At 59.6% G+C, this 15,902-nt stretch overlaps 2 protein-coding genes across 5 annotated transcripts; one reads left to right on the top strand and one right to left on the bottom strand.

Annotated features, from left to right (window-relative positions):
* Window positions 1–443: 443 nt before the first annotated feature.
* On the top strand, window positions 444–5,018 carry MUC1 (mucin 1, cell surface associated). 2 transcript variants are annotated; one of them, XM_060088168.1, is made up of 7 exons: window positions 444–543; window positions 1,094–2,766; window positions 2,866–2,921; window positions 3,072–3,202; window positions 3,354–3,475; window positions 3,559–3,708; window positions 4,702–5,018. In XM_060088168.1, the coding sequence occupies exons 1-7, from the start codon at window positions 483–485 to the stop codon at window positions 4,768–4,770; spliced, it is 2,262 nt and encodes a 753-aa protein (XP_059944151.1). In that variant the 5' UTR covers window positions 444–482; the 3' UTR covers window positions 4,771–5,018. The 2 variants fall into 2 exon arrangements, with proteins under 2 accessions (XP_059944151.1, XP_059944155.1); XM_060088172.1 differs by lacking the exons at window positions 3,354–3,475; window positions 3,559–3,708; window positions 4,702–5,018 and having other exon boundaries at window positions 2,846–2,921; window positions 3,072–3,181.
* Window positions 5,019–6,215: 1,197 nt separating this feature from the next.
* Window positions 6,216–15,871, bottom strand: TRIM46 (tripartite motif containing 46). Of its 3 annotated transcripts, none has more exons than XM_060090666.1 (10): window positions 15,787–15,871; window positions 14,138–14,399; window positions 13,554–13,897; window positions 12,740–12,883; window positions 12,524–12,619; window positions 11,569–11,822; window positions 11,175–11,296; window positions 9,879–10,181; window positions 8,746–9,043; window positions 6,216–7,353 (listed from the first exon to the last, which is right to left on the bottom strand). In XM_060090666.1, exons 1-10 carry the CDS (start codon window positions 15,847–15,849, stop codon window positions 6,960–6,962), a joined length of 2,280 nt encoding a protein of 759 aa, XP_059946649.1. In that variant the 5' UTR covers window positions 15,850–15,871; the 3' UTR covers window positions 6,216–6,959. The 3 variants fall into 3 exon arrangements, with proteins under 3 accessions (XP_059946649.1, XP_059946647.1, XP_059946650.1); XM_060090664.1 differs by lacking the exon at window positions 15,787–15,871 and adding an exon at window positions 15,170–15,300; XM_060090667.1 differs by lacking the exon at window positions 8,746–9,043 and having other exon boundaries at window positions 7,277–7,353.
* Window positions 15,872–15,902: the final 31 nt, after the last annotated feature.

Below are 15,902 nucleotides of genomic sequence, written 5' to 3'. Positions count from 1 at the left end.
TCCAAGGGACCCAGGGAGAATGGGGCAATGGTGCGGGGGACCTGAGGATGAGCTTCCCGGCTTTGACCTAGCCCACTTTCTCTGTTACTTTTCTCACCTTGTCTGTTGTCCTGGGGCTAAAATAGGACCATGGGGACCCAGGTCAGGTTCCAGACTCCCTCCACCGCCTTCTGGAGCCAGGGAGTGGTTGGTGAAAGGGGGAGGCCAGTTGGAAAACAAACAGGTTGTCAGAGGGTTGAGTGATTGGAGCCCACGTACCCTATTTGAGGGGCCAGGAATGGTTGGGGAGGAAGAGGAAGAGGAAGAGGTAGGAGGTAGGGAAAGGGGGAGGAGGCGGAGCTTTGTCACCTGTCACCTGCTCTGGCTGAGCCTAGGGCGGGCGGGGGACCGGTATAAAGCAGCAGGCGCCTGTGCCTGCTCCACCTCATGCGCACTGCCTGCCTGAGTCTGTTCTTCCCCCTCCCCACCACTTGGCCAACACCATGACACCGGACATCCAGGCCCCTTTCTTCTTCCTGCTGCTGCTATTCCAAGTGCTTACAGGTGAGGGGCGCAAGGTGGGGAGGGGGTCTTCCCAGCCTTTCTGTGGGTTTTGCTTCCTGGGAGATGGCATCCAAGAGGCAGAAGTTGCAGACAGGGGTGGCCCAGTCTGTGCCAGAATAAAGAATAAAGGAGTGAGGCTAAGGACAGGCTGAGAAGAGACAGCCCCCCAGGAGAGTGGGTGCCAGGGGCAGGCGAACGTCCTGAAAAGAAGTCTGGAGGGGGTGGGGGTGGAGTCAGGAGAGGTAAATCTTAGGAGTGGAGAAACCCGACAAGCCAGGAGCAGACAGATATGGGAAGAAGGAGGGAGGCTGCCAGCAGGGAGGGAGGAGGAGGGCTGACCTAGGGGCCACTCCCCAAATCCTCCTGGCATTACTTCTTCAGATGCCAGAGAATGTATTTTCTCCTTGTGCTGATTTGTCCCCCAACCCAACTCTGTAACCTCAACTTCTGACAGCTGCCACCAACCCTACACTAACAATCTTTCTTACAGTCTCTGATACACCCCCAAACAGTAGTACACAGGCTTTGAGTAACCAAAACTCTGCCTCAGGCTCGGCTGCCTCTCCGGTCGACGATGGCACCTCACCCGCCAGGCCCAGTGGAGCCTCACCTCCGAGCACCAGCCCTGCCTCAGGCTCGGCTGCCTCTCCGGTCCACGATGGCACCTCACCCTGGGCCACCAGTGGCCCCTCACCTCCGAGCACCAGCCCTGCCTCAGGCTCGGCTGCCTCTGCGGTCCACGGTGGCACCTCACCTCTGAGCACCAGCCCTGCCTCAGGCTCGGCTGCCTCTCCGGTCCACGATGGCACCTCACCCCGGGCCACCAGTGGCCCCTCACCTCCGAGCACCAGCCCTGCCTCAGGCTCGGCTGCCTCTCCGGACCACAGTGACACCTCACCCCGGGCCACCAGTGGCCCCTCACCTCCGAGCACCAGCCCTGCCTCAGGCTCGGCTGCCTCTCCGGACCACGATGGCACCTCACCCTCCAGGCCCAGTGGCCCCTCACCTCTGAGCACCAGCCCTGCCTCAGGCTCGGCTGCCTCTCCGGTCCACGATGGCACCTCACCCCGGGCCACCAGTGGCCCCTCACCTCTGAGCACCAGCCCTGCCTCAGGCTCGGCTGCCTCTGCGGTCCACGATGGCACCTCACCCCGGGCCACCAGTGGCCCCTCACCTCCGAGCACCAGCCCTGCCTCAGGCTCGGCTGCCTCTCCGGTCCACGATGGCACCTCACCCTGGGCCACCAGTGGCCCCTCACCTCCGAGCACCAGCCCTGCCTCAGGCTCGGCTGCCTCTGCGGTCCACGGTGGCACCTCACCTCTGAGCACCAGCCCTGCCTCAGGCTCGGCTGCCTCTCCGGTCCACGATGGCACCTCACCCCGGGCCACCAGTGGCCCCTCACCTCCGAGCACCAGCCCTGCCTCAGGCTCGGCTGCCTCTCCGGTCCACGATGGCACCTCACCCTCCAGGCCCAGTGGCCCCTCACCTCTGAGCACCAGCCCTGCCTCAGGCTCGGCTGCCTCTCCGGTCCACGATGGCACCTCACCCCGGGCCACCAGTGGCCCCTCACCTCTGAGCACCAGCCCTGCCTCAGGCTCGGCTGCCTCTGCGGTCCACGATGGCACCTCACCCCGGGCCACCAGTGGCCCCTCACCTCCGAGCACCAGCCCTGCCTCAGGCTCGGCTGCCTCTCCGGTCGACGATGGCACCTCACCCTGGGCCACCAGTGGCCCCTCACCTCCGAGCACCAGCCCTGCCTCAGGCTCGGCTGCCTCTCCGGTCCACGATGGCACCTCACCCTGGGCCACCAGTGGCCCCTCACCTCCGAGCACCAGCCCTGCCTCAGGCTCGGCTGCCTCTGCGGTCCACGATGGCACCTCACCCCGGGCCACCAGTCCTGCCTCAAGATCAGTTATTACAGCACACGAGGGCACCTCTTCTAAGGTTACCATGACCCAAGCCAGCAAGGGCACTCCAACCACAGTTCCCAGCTCTTATACTCCCACCATTTCTGCCAGCCACACTACCGGGACAATTGCCAGCAGCACTATCCAGAGCATAGTACCTCCCACCTCCTCCAATCATAAGACTTCTCAGCAGTTGCCTATTAGGATCTCCCTGTTCTTCCTGTCTTTTCGCATTACGAACCTCCAGTTTAACTCTTCCCTGGAAAATCCCAGCACCAGCTACTACCAGAAGCTGCAGAGAAGCATTTCTGTATTGGTGAGTAGCTGCCTTTCCTCCACCGTGCTCCCCTGAAGCAGCCTTCAGAACTCTTTGAAGACCTTGCATCAAAACTTAGTCCTTTCCCTCTCACCCCAGTTTGTGCAGACTTATAAACAAGAGGATTTTCTGGGCCTCTCAGACATCGAGTTCAGGTACAGTTCTGGGTGTGGACTCTATGTGGGATGGGTGGATGTTGTCTTGACTGTGGGAGGGGCTGGTGTGCTTGTGGTTGCGGGGCATGGGTGGTGTGCTGACCCAGAAGCTGGGACCCATGGCTGAGTTGCCTGTTTCTCTCTGACCAGGCCAGGATCTGTGTTGATAAAATTAACTTTGGTCTTCCAAGAGGGTACCACTGCCCACAACGTGGAGAGACAGCTTGGTCAGCTTGAAGCAGCAGCAGTCAAATATAACCTGACCATCAGTGGAGTTAGTGGTGAGACCACTTCCCCAGCTGCCAGCCAACACCACACTGCCCGGGACCTTCTCTCTCTCCAGCATCTGGATTCTTGCTTTTCCTCTTGGCACTAATAAGGGGAGGGTCACCTCCTTTGAGAGAGTGCTCTGACCGCTGCTTTTCCTTTTAGTGCGTGATGCATCATTTCCTTCCTCTGCCCAGTCTGGGTCTGGGGTGCCTGGCTGGGGCATTGCCCTGCTGGTACTGGCCTGTGTTCTGGTTGCCCTGGCCATCATTTATCTCATTGCCCTGGTAAGTGCTCAGTCCCCAGCCCTGACCATAGTCCCTCTGCTAGAAGGAACCCCCATGCCCCCCATTACCTCCTATCTCCCCAGGTTGTGTGTCAGTGCAGACAAACAAACTATGGGCAGCTGGACCTCTTTCCAACCCGAGATGCCTACCATCCTATGAGCGAGTACCCCACCTACCACACCCATGGGTGCTATGTGCCCCCTGGCAGTACCAAACGGAGCCCCTTTGAGGAGGTGAGGATGGCGGAAGGAGGCAGAGGCTTTGGCTGGCAGGGGTTCTGAAAGGGTGCTGGGAAAGCCCAAAGAACTTAGAAGAGGTGAGAGTGACAGTAGGCAGTGAGGGCCTGACAAGGCTGGGGTTGGAGGTCAGGCGAGTTCTGGGGGAAAGGCCTTGGGAAGAGACCATGGAAGAAGGGGGACCTCAGTAGGGGGTGCCCCCACTACCAGCACTCCCGGAAGAGCATTCACTGCTCTGCTGAACTGGTGCCAGGGCTGTTCACTGGGATGCCCAGAGGTGAAATGAGTGGGGCACTGCGCCCAGGGGAGCCCTTCATGGGAGGAGCACCTGTGCCCCAGCTTGTCTCCTAAGAATGGAGGGTAGACTGAGACAGACTAGTGGGGAGGAGGGGGTCTCTGAATTGGGGAAGAAGTCTCACCAAGCCAGGTAAGCCTGGGTGCCAGGTGAGGGGGAGGTTCTTGGGAATCTCCGGAGAAGCACAGACCCCTCCTCCCTCTTTCTTCCTTTCCCTCCAGGACCTAGTAAATAATTACTTGGCCACCTGGGGCTGGAAAGCCACTCCAAGTGGGGGAGGGGAGAGGAGTTTCCTTTTCTTGACCCCATTTTTCCTCCCCCTGGGGACTTCCTTCTTCCAGTTTTACAGACAAACGCACACCTCCTTGGGCTGGAGGAGCAGAGAATGGAGGGAAAAAGGGGCAGAAGGGGAAAGCAGGGGGAGCTGATAAGAGCCGAGGGGAGGGAGGGAAGGGGAGCTCGAGGAGGAGGAGGAGGAGGAGGAGGAGGAGGAGGAGGAGGAGTGGCCCTGTTTACAGTCACCTGGCTGCCGGTGGTGACCAGCAGGTGCTCTCTCCAAATTAACCCTTTGAGAGCTAGTCAGGCGCCTGGACCATTCACCCCAGCCACGGGGTGCCATCCAGGGGCCTTGGGGAGGAAGCTTCTCCCAGGAAAGCTTCTGCCCCTCACCCTGGATCCCTTCTCCCCCTACCTAGGTTTCTGCAGGCAACGGTGGCAGCACTCTCTCTTACGCGAACCTGGCAGCCACTTCCGCCAACCTGTAGGGGCACGTTGCCTGCTGAACCAGCCAGCTCCGACTGCCTCCCTGGGTTTCTTCACTGCTGCAGCCCCCGCCTTGCCCCCAACTCTGCTCTGGGCTGGTGAGCTGGGCGTTCAGGTGGGCTGCCTCCCTCACAGGCCCCACCAAGTCCCCTAACCCATCTTAGCCCTGGCGAAGCCCATCTGAGCCCCTGGGGACAAGCCTGAGGCAGTGGCTCCCAGGAGGACTGGCCCGGACAGGTGGGAGATGGGAGTGGGAACCTGAACATGGCTGAATAAAACTCGGGCCTCCTCTGCGCTGACCGCCAACTTTTTTTTTTTTTTTTTTTTTTTTGCGGTACGCGGGCCTCTCACTGTTGTGGCCTCTCCCATTGCGGAGCACAGGCTCCGGACGCGCAGGCTCAGCGGCCATGGCTCACGGACCCAGCCGCTCCGCGGCATGTGGGATCTTCCCGGACCGGGGCACGAACCCGTGTCCCCTGCATCGGCAGGCGGACTCTCAACCACTGCGCCACCAGGGAAGCCCAACCGCCAACTTCTGATCTGTCTTCTGTGACCTGCTGATACAGGGGCGGTCAAAATGTGTGTGAGGGCGTCTGGAAGAGGCCTTGGGAAAGGAGAGGGAGGAAAGAAGGCCAGAAGGAGCGGGGTTCACTTGAGAAGTAGGTGACATTGGGGCGCAGGAGTGCTTGGTGGAAGAACTCAAGTCACCTCTGTCACCTCTCCTGCATGGCTGGCGGCTCAGGAGGAAGGAGGAAATGAAACCCGGCGGCTCCATCGGCCAGCGTGACCCGGCTCCGCCCGCACGCACGCCCGTAGCTTTCCCCTTTCCCCCGGCCTGGGTTTCACTCCCGCGCCCTCCTCTCCCCTTGGCACGGTGCCCCCAGGCGGCTCTATTCTTAGCTGTCCGGGTGTGAAGTAAGTCCTCGGGCGGCGATAACAGCTGCAGAGTCAACAGGGCCACGATAAGCTCCATGTCATATCCGGGGGCTGGCACCGGGCCCGGGCCCCTCCCTGGCCGCCCCGCCCGCCTCTGGCTCTGGAGTCGGCTACCCAGCATCCGGGGAATGGGGAAATCGTTCTGGTTCCCTGATCCCTTTGGGCCCAGGCACGGGGCCCGCCCCCTCAATCGCATTCCCGCAGAGCCTGGCGCCGCCGCCCGGACGCCCCATCGCGGGGCTGACGCAAACAGCCACCGGAGTGAGGCGCCCCCTGGCGGCCACGATCGGCTCGGGCCTGGGCTGGGTACAGGTGTGGCAGAAGGCGGGGAAGCGACGGGCTTGGGGACCTCCTTCCCTCAGGCGCCAGATCCACCGTGCACCCCTGCTCTGAGTTATAGCAGGGAACCCTCGATCCCCGCGCCCCCCACCCCGCCCCACCTGCCACGTCCAGCACAGAAACTAAGAGGAATGGGCTCAGGGAAGGCAAAGACATCACAGGAAGGCCTGGCATCACAGTTTATTGTTTATAAACCATGAAAATAACAGCTGTTGCTTGACATAGGCCTAGCAGTGCTCACCGCAGGGGGAGGCAACAGCGGGCACCAGAGGCCTTGCCAGGCCCAACCCAGTAGGGAGACTCAACCTCAGCTGGCTCCCCAAGGGAGACTTGGCACATTGGCATGGGTGCAGGACAGGTAAAGCATGCAAGAGGGAGAAGAGGGGGATAAGAGGCATGCGGCTGGGGGTACAGGGACCCAAATAAATAAAGCAGGATGATAGGGTCCCTTTCCCCTCACCAGGGAGTGCCTGGGCAGTGTCCAGCCAAAAAGCCTGCACGCCCCAAAGCTGTAGTTCAGCATGGATGGGTCAGGGAGCTTGGCAGGGCAGAGGGCAGAGCTGGGGAGCATGCCCAGTGTTCCAGGTGCCTTCCCTCCCAATCAGCCTGGGGAGGAGCACAGGGCAGGGATGGGGAAGGGGCTGTCTCCATTGACTCGGGTAAGATGCCAAGGGCAGGTCATGGGGCAGAGATGTGGGAGTGGGAGCCTGGATTAACAGGCAGTGGAGAGAATGGGGGACATCCAGAGAGGTGAGCAGAGGAGAGTCCCTTGGTCAAGAGAAGGCCCTGGGAAGACACAGACATAGGGGAAGGGACAGGACCACATGGCAGGAAGAGTTTGAGGGAGAAGCTGCGGGAGGAATAACCCAGCTTCAGGAGGCTTGGAAGGCCAGGGCCCAGGAGAGGCCTGGAAAGGTCAGTCCAGCTTGGCAAAGCCCCCAATGGTGACCTTCCTCTCGGGCTTAGTGCCCACGGGCTCCTGCAGCTGTACTGCACCACCCCCAATGAAACAAAAGGCAGGGCACACAGGTCCCGAACAGTCCAGGGGGCACTCCAGGAGCCCTCGGAAGGACACAGCATCCAGGAAGGAAACCCGACCCCGCTCGTAGTCCAGGCAGATGCCCAGGCGGGGCGGCAGGGGCACTGTGCAGCTGGCCGCCGGGCCATCCCTCCCTGTCAGCCCTGCATTTGAGCTGGCCCCAGCCCCCAGCAGGATCTTGCCCATGCCAATGGTTAGGAAAGCGAAGGGTGGCGACGCCTCCACTGTGGCATCCTCGGCACCGCTGTCATGCCCACTGTCCGGGTCGTACCTGCAGGGGTGGGCGTTGGGTAGGAGGACGTTGGGGGGTGGAGTGTGTGGGGGAGGGAGTACCAGAGGGCTGAGATGTTGGAAGGATGGAATGTTGGGGAGTAAGTGGTTCAAAGGATTCATCTGGGGTGCTTCCTTGGTGGCACAGTGGTTAAGAATCTGCCTGCCAATGCAGGGGACACGGGTTCGAGCCCTGGTCTGGGAGGATCCCACATGCCGCGGAGCAACTAAGCCCGTGCGCCACAACTACTGAAGCCTGCGCCGCCTAGATCCCGTGCTCCGCAACAGAAGCCACCGCAGTGAGAAGGCCCGCGCACTGCAACGAAGAATAGCCCTCAGCTCGACGCAACTAGAGAAAGCCCGCGCAGCAGTGAAGACCCAACGCAGCCAAAAATTAAAAAAATTAAAAAATAAATAGAAAAAAAAAAGAATTGATTCTGGACATTGAGAAGAAAACATGTTGAAGAGACAGGGGTTAGAATATAGGGCTGGGAGTTTGGTTTGGTAGGAAAGTGGTGTTGAAAGGAAAGCACGTTGGCCAGAGAGGTGGGGGGAGGAGAAGAAAGACAGGGTATTGCTAAAGCACACTGAAGAAATGCAGAGCTTCCAACACAGGAAGGTGGTGAGGAAATGGTGCTGGGATATCATGCTGAGAGAGCATTTTGAGGGTTAGAGAATCTTGGAAGGATGAGGAGTTAGTGACTAAGGTACTGGGGGAGAGGGGGAGAACAGAGAAAGGAAGCTGGGAAGGTGGATGTTGGGAGAGAGATGAAGGCAGATCAGTGCCTTAGATGAAGGATGTTAGAGGGATGCAGGGTTTTGGGGACCATAGGGTTAAGAGGGAACTGGTGTCGAAAAGAAGGCATTTTAAAGAAATGGGGTACTGGGGGATAGAGTGCTGGGGAGGAAGGGGTCAGGGAGAAAAGTATGTGTGGGTGGGTGTTAAACAGGATGTTGTGGATGAGACAATATGGAGATGGAAAGTTGGAGGGAAGAATTTTAGGATGTTGAGAAAAGATGTGGGTGAAGGAGGTACTGGAGGGAAAAGGCTTTGTGGAGAAAGGATGTTGGAAATGGGGTGTTAGGGAGAAAGGACACGGAGACTTGGAGAGATGGTGTTTTAGCCTGAGTGACAGATGGAGGGAAGTGGAGATGGCTCCCTTTACTATTGTCCCTTTCCCCAGCCACTCCGAATATTAGTCCACAAAGCTCTTTCACTGAGCTCACATTTCTCCAGACCACAGCCACCCCCACAGCCTGGCTCTTATTACTTCCTCCTAATCTCCTCCCAGCTCCATCCCAGCAAGTGTGTCCTCCCCTTGCATACCCCCACCCTGTCCCCAGCTCCCCCACCCAGGTCCCCAAACCCCCAACCCTTCCAGAGAGGCCTGACCTGGGGCTGATCACATCGGGGGCACCCTGGAAGCTTTCCTGAAGCTTGCTCTCCAGCCCGACGCCCACCTTCACCAAGTAGGAGGCTGGGTCTACGGCGCAGGCCCAGTAGCTGCGGCCCTGGGTCACAGCCACATCGCCCAGGACCACATCCACACTCAGGTGGCAGCCCGTCAGTAGCCGCTCAGCAGCCAGCAGCAGGGGCAGCCCTGGAACACTCCGTACCGCTCGCTGGTCCTTGCTGATGGCCAGCCGCTCTCGGCTTGTGCCCCAGCGGCCGTCGAGGAAGAAGTGCAGGACTGGAGTTGGGGAGGGTTGAGACAGAAGGAAGGGCTTCAGGGACAAACACTGGCAGTGGGGGGGACCTTGAGGTGTTAACACGAGACACTGGGAGATTTCAGAACATGGAACGAGTTGCCAAGGGATGGGCAGGGGGCTCTGGGGAACAGGGCCTGGAGAACTGGAATGGGGAGCATAGGAAAAAAGAAGGGGCATCCCATCCCAAGTGGGCATGGGGCCACAGGAAGAGTTTTAGTGATGACTAGTGGGCACAGAAATCAGTCTCCCAGACCCAGCTGACTCGCTGTGCTGCCTCCCATCCCCTTCCCATGGCTGCACCATGGAGGGTCCCCACTGCTGTCCATTCCACCTGGTGACATCCCACCACCATCCACCTGTATTTTCCAGCCCGCACTCTGGTGCTCTTACCTGGCTCTTATACTTAACCCCTAATTCTTCTGCCCCCTACTTGGGTGGTGATGCTTCTCTATTATGCCTACACCCCGGAGTCCCCACTGTTTTCTGGAGAGTCATTTTACCAACATTTATTGAGCCCTTACCCTGAGCCAAAAACTCAGCTAAGCCCTTACACGTTATCATCTCACTTAATTCTCACAACAACCTTATGAGATAAGTATTGTTACTATCCCTACAGAAGAGGAACTTGAAGTTCAGGGAGGGTGAATAACTCGTGTAAAGCCACACAGCTGGCAAGAGGCAGAGCTGGGATTTGAACTCAGGCAGTCTCGCTTCAGAGCTATTGAGAGTGACGCACTGTGTTATGCCATCTCCCCGGGGCCCACCCAGCACCAGCTGTCAGTGCCTGGGTCCCAAGTGTACCCTGTGCCCACTCACCGGGCGCTGGGGGTGTGTGCAGGTGCACATCTTCACTGTACTCGCCGTAGCCAGCCTTGTTGCAGCCACGGACACGCAGCACATACACAGAGCCTGTGTCAGGGTTCTCAAGCAGGGCGCTGGTGCCCCTCACCTCTTCCCGCCGCTGCCAGCGGGTGGGGCCCGGCTGGGCCGGCACATCCGTGCGCCGGAACTCAATGGTGTAGTGCCAGGCAGGTGGTGAGTGGGGGGGCAGCCGCCAGCACAGGAAGATCTGGTCGTAGGCAAAGGTGCGCTGGGTGTCAATGACCGGAGCCTCGGGCACTGTTGGAAGAGACAGCGGGGGTCAGTCAGGGCCTGGCCGCGGGCCTGGCATGGAGGGTGAGCAGGAAAAGGGAAAGCAGCGGGAGCCGGGGGGGTGAGTGTGAGTGAGAGGGATCTGGAGAAGACACCTGTCTGGGCCCTGGGCAGGAATGGGCAGGGCAGAGCCCACGGGAGAAGGAGAGACAGGAGGCCTGATGCCAGTCCTGGTCTGCCACTCCTTTGCTCTGGCCTTAGGCCAGTCACGTCCCATTTCTGGGCCTCAGTTTCCTCCTCTGTCAAATGGGGGTATGAGATCACATGGTGTCCCTTCTTTCTATGACCCTTTTTATTCTATGAATAAAGAGGAGCCCCAGGGAAAGGCAGGCAACGGCCACTGAAGCCCAGGCAAGAGGGCACTGAACAGGAAGGAGGGAACTGAGTGGGAGGAGATAGATGCAAGAGTTAGCAAGACAGAAAATAGGGGACAACAGAGGGCAAGCAAAAGCTTGATGGCAGGGGACAAAGTCAGGGGGAAGAGAAGGAAAGTCTAGAGGGCAAAGGTCACAAGGACAAAAGGTCAGAAAGGCAAAGATTAAGAAAGGAAGGCATGAAAGACAGAGGGCACTGGTCAGGGGAGAGGAAGGTGGGGATGGGGTCTGGTCAGGGCAGGAAAGAGAAGGAAGCCATGAGTGGGTAGCTGGGCTGTGTGGGAGTGGCAGGGCAGGGCAGGGGGCCTGGTGGGGGGCAGGACCCCTGGGGCAGGGCCGCTGACTTGCCTGGGGTGCTCCGGAGCAGAGTCCGCGGTGGCCACAGCCTACAAACAAAGAGAGGGAGAAGCGGCGCTGAGCGCGGTGGGACGGTGTGCTTGGGTGGGGTGGGCTAGGTGGGCAGGGCGGCTGGCCAGGCCAGGCAGGAGGCTGGGGAGTTCCCCGGCGGGCGCTGCCCCCCGGGCCCGCTGCTGGGGAGGAAGGGAGGAAGGCTCTAATCGGGCACGGGGCCTGGCCATCTCCTCACCTCGCAGGAAGTTAAGCTCTGTCAGCAGCTTCATCTCACGCCCCACGTCCAGCTGGCAGTGGCGGAAGGAGGAGCTGGCAGCTGGCCGGAACATCTGGAGGGCCTCCGTAGCTCGGGCAATCCTGGGACGGGGACAGGCCAGGGTCAGGCACTGCCATCTGGGCAGCCACCTTTCCCCTTGATTCTGCCTTGCCTGCCCCTAGAGCCTTGGTATCTGCTGGGGGCCTTCTTCCCTGTCCATTCGGGCAAACTGATATCAGTGTGGCCTGGTGAAAATCCTCAGGACCCAGCTCTCCATCGGGCAGTACTCTCGACATTGCCTTATACATGGGCTACACCCACGACTGCCCCTACCCCGCAGGAGCCCATGCCCCTGTGCCATGCCCCTGAGTACCTGTTGTGCAGCTGTTTGGCTGCTTGCACAAAGCAAGGCTGGTCTGTTTCCTTAAGAACCTCCTGAGCGTAGCCCACCAGACCTGAGCCATCCAGCAGGCTCCGGTGCTCCTGGATCTGGGCGCTGAGACGGGCCAGCCGCTCCTGCTGGCACTCCTCAATGGCCTGAAGCAGGGATGCCCGCCTCTCCTCCAGCACAGCCCCCAGCCCCCGCACCAGCTGGGACACCTCCTCCTTGGCCTGCTGACCACTCACCTGCCCAGAGAGCAACACTTACTATCTTCTTCTTGAAGGCAGCACCTGCACCAGACTCCTGGGGCACCACACGCCATGGCTGGGATCACAAAGGATCTGGGGAAATCCTACCTACCCATTCTAATAGGGCCAGGTTCATGGCTCCAAAGGCTCCTGTACACCCAGATGGGCTCAACTCCTGACCATTTGTGCTAACCTTGCTGGATGCCCACACCATAATCAATCCTGATCCCTTAAGGACTCCCCCAGATAAGAGGCCATGACTACACTAATGTCCACCTGCACTGTACTAACATCTTTCAGCATCTGTGCCATCCTTATCGCCCATTCCCATATCAGCTGATTCAAGCAATCTGGCAAAAGGTATCAGAGCCATCACCTCACCCTCCTTGGTCCAGGGATGTGCAACATCCTCAGCAGGCAGCTGAGCCTGAGGGCATCTGAGCTCCATCCCTGGGGCTTTTCAAGCTCTTCCTCTCCTGGGTGATAGACACCCTGTCTCCACTGCAGCCTTGGGTACCACCTGGCCTGGGGCACTGTTATTCCTGATGACCTGGTTTAACCAGAACCTCGACACATCCATGGACCCTAAATGGGCTTCCTGAGCTTGCAACCAGGTGATTGGGCTGTGCGAAGCCACACCCCCTTCCTGCTCCCACTCCCAGGCAGGGCCCAGGGCCCATCTCCATGCCCTCCCTCACCTCAGTGTGCCTCACGGTCTCCTCCAGCTCACAGATCTGGGTCTGTACTGTGTCCTGGTTTCCCAGGATGTATGTCAGGCTCTTTGTCAGCTTGTCCTGAGGGGGAAGAAAGAGGTGGGCATCACACCCGGCTCCAAAGAAGCCAGCAGTTCAGAGGAGGTGTGAGAGGGTGAGAGTGTGGCTCAGCACTGGGGTAGAGTGAGGCGGGGTCCTCACCTTGAGGGCCTGGTAGGCACTGAGCACAGGTGTGATCTTGTGGCCACTGTGGGTGCGTCGCACACGGCAAAGTTGGCATACCAGTCGTTGGCATGTCTTGCAGTAGTGGGTCACCTCTTCTTTGTGATCTGGGCACATCAGGCCCTAGGGACAGAAAGAGCAATGAGACAGTCAGCCAGTGGTGTGTGTAAGGGTGCTGACCTACCACAGAGCAGTTTGGTGCCCTCCCTCTGCTGGCCCAATGTGGGTGGAGAGGAGTTTAGCTGGTGGTGCTCCATGGTGCCACCTGGTGGTACACCCTGGCATCAAGGAGAGCCTTTCCTGCAAGCTCCAGGCATTAGCCTTGCTTCTCCCTTCACTTACCTCACAGAAATGTGTGGTAATAACAATAATGATGGTAAATTTAGCCTTGTGCTTAATAATTAGCCTTGGCAATCTTGTTTACTGCTGTACCCCCAATGCCTAGAATAGCACCAGGCACATAGGTGCTTGATAAATATTTGTTCAATGAATGAATGCATAACAGACCGTTTTAGTGTATAAATAACCTTCACAAACATTATCTCAGTGATCCTTTCAACAACACTGCAAGCACAGATATTGCAGGGCAGATATTATAATCCTCATTCAGCAGATGAGATGGAGGCTCAAAGACATTCAAAGATTTGTCCAGTGCCTTTTTGTTACAGAAAAAGGAGCTCGGCAATGGCAGCTCCCTGGCCATCCCCTTTTGGAAGCCCACAGTGCTGGGCATGCCCCCCCACCCAGCACCACCATGCCCCTCCCTTCCCAGGCCCTGCAAGGGCTGGCTCACCTTGGGGCGGAAGGAGAGGGTGGGCAGGGTGGGCTCATGTTGGGCCTTCTGGGTGCCCCAGGGGTGGAAGAGCTTGAAGCATTCATTGCAGAAGGTGGCGCGGCACTCAGTGCAGCCCTTGGTGGCCTCTAGTGGCGGGGGCTTGCACAGCTGGCACAGGATGGCGCCACCCACACTCACACTCTGGCGGTACCGCTCCACCACACGCTCCAGGGTCAGGTTCCGGAACAGCCCCGCCAAGCCCCGCTCCCCCAGCTCCACATCGCCCTGGCAGGCTGGGCACGGAAACGTGATCACCTGAGGGTGCAGAGCGCCTCGCTTCCGCCCGGGGTATGTCCCAAAGCCTGTGGATGGGCCGGGAAGTAGGGAGGTGAAAATTATAGCTGGCTCAGAGCAGGGGAAGTCTTTTCAATTAAAACATTAATTTCTATTGTGCCAGAGTGCAGCTCTCATTAGAGCCTGGATGGGCAGTATCTCCACCCCCTGAAAAACAGACAAATGCCCTTGGCCAGTGATGGACCCCTTCCATCTTCCTGATGGACATCCCAGCATCCCCACCCCCACCCCACAGGTGCCAGCCCCACCTGACTTAAGCAGTCGGTCCAAGCGATCTGGCTTGGGGAGAGTTCTGCGGGAGAGGCGGGGACTTCGGGTAGAAGGGGTGGAGGCAGGAGAGGTGGGCTCAGAGCTGGGATCGCCACCATGGCCTACGTAGCCCTGCTGGCCCAGCACATCCCGGGCACAGGCCTGGCATACATTGTGGGTACAGGGCAGCACCAGTGGCTGCTTGTACATCTCTTGACACACTGGACACAGCAGTTCCTTCTCCATGTTCTTCATGCTCGTCTGTGGAGGGGCCAGGAGGTTGGATCAGAGCTTGGACACCTGGGCATATCTCAGCAGCCCCTCATCTGCCCCTTAAAGACCTAAAGGGTCTCAGGAGTGGACAAGACAAGTACAAGGGACCAGACAAGCTATGGATTTTCCCCAGCACAAGCCTTGGCCTGGTTCACAGGCCTTCTCAGCTCCCTGTCTCTTGCTTCTGTTTCACTCCTGCAGAGCTACAGACCTGAGGAGGAGGGATGGTTGGAGCTCGGGTCGCCCCAGCCTCAAGCCCCACCCCCTTCACTGTCCCAGTCCCAGCCGGACCTGCAGCCCCTCTCACCTGGCCTTTGCCCCTATCCCCCCATCTCCGGGCCGCTGGCCCCAGGCACATCTCTCAAGGATACAGCCCATTCAGCAGCTCGGTGCGGACCCCCGCCCCCTTCTCTGGCACTCCCCTGCCCCCCCCTCCCCCGCGTGACTCCTCCCTAAAGCCAGGCTCTCTCCATCCTCCTGCTCACCCAGTCTGTCCTCCTGCCGCGGCTCCAGACTGCAGCCGCCCTCGGCTCCATTCCCCATCACTAACCCATCCGGCTCCTCCTAACCCATTCCCTTTTGCCCCCCACCATCCGGCCCTCCAGCTCCCTTCCCCGGGGTAACCCGGCCTGCCGCAACCCCCTCCCCAAGCAAGGGGGAAAGGAGCGCCCCGCCTACTTGCCCCCTCCCCACCGGAAGTACCCCTCCCTTTTTTGGTGGCGGGGGTCCTCAAGCTATGCCCCACCCCCACACCTCACCTTGGTCCCTCTCTTCGCAGCCATCCCGGTCAGGGGCGCAGCTGACACAAAGGAGGGAGGGACACGGAGGGAGGGGGAAGGAAGTGGTTGGGGGGAGCAGGGCTGGCACCGCCCCTGGGAGAGCCGGGCCCGGGTTGCCATGCCAACCGAAGGCTCAGAGGCAGCCCTGAGTGGGGGTGCAGTCGGGTGGGGTCTTGCAGAGGGGCTCAAATTGGGAACTGCACCGTGGGGCGGCCCTTTCCTCGCCCCCCACCTGTCCTCAGTTTTCTTGGAAAATATCCAAGCTCACTCACGCCCCCTCCTCATAGCATAGCCCCGTTGCCCTGCAGCCCCAGCCCCGGTGCACGGCTGGAGGCTACCCCAAGCCACCCGCTGCGTCCGGGTAGCTACATGTTCCTCACACCCCAGCAGATGGACGCCTTCACGGCATTCACCTCCCGGCTGTCCCCGGGATTACCCTCTCATACCTGCATCCCGACCCTCCCAGTCCTTTCTGCCATCACCCGCCCCCTGTCTACATCCCAGCATCTTGCGGGACCCCCACCTGTTCGAGGTCCCGGCTTGCCCGGGACCCCTATACTCCCCCTCCCCTTCCCCTCGACCCCACCTTAACTCACACTGATGCGGACCAGTGCATCCATGATGGAAGTGAAGGCCTGCATATCCTCACCCTCAGCCATGGCCCTACCATGCCCGCCCGCCCCCGTGTGCCCGATCCCGGCTGCGGCTGCGA

Source organism: Mesoplodon densirostris, chromosome 2 (genome assembly GCF_025265405.1).
Source record: "Mesoplodon densirostris isolate mMesDen1 chromosome 2, mMesDen1 primary haplotype, whole genome shotgun sequence".
In the NCBI taxonomy this organism is placed as follows: Eukaryota; Metazoa; Chordata; class Mammalia; order Artiodactyla; family Ziphiidae; genus Mesoplodon; species Mesoplodon densirostris.
Note: the sequence above shows the minus strand (reverse complement) of the source record. Positions and strands in the feature narration are given on the sequence as shown.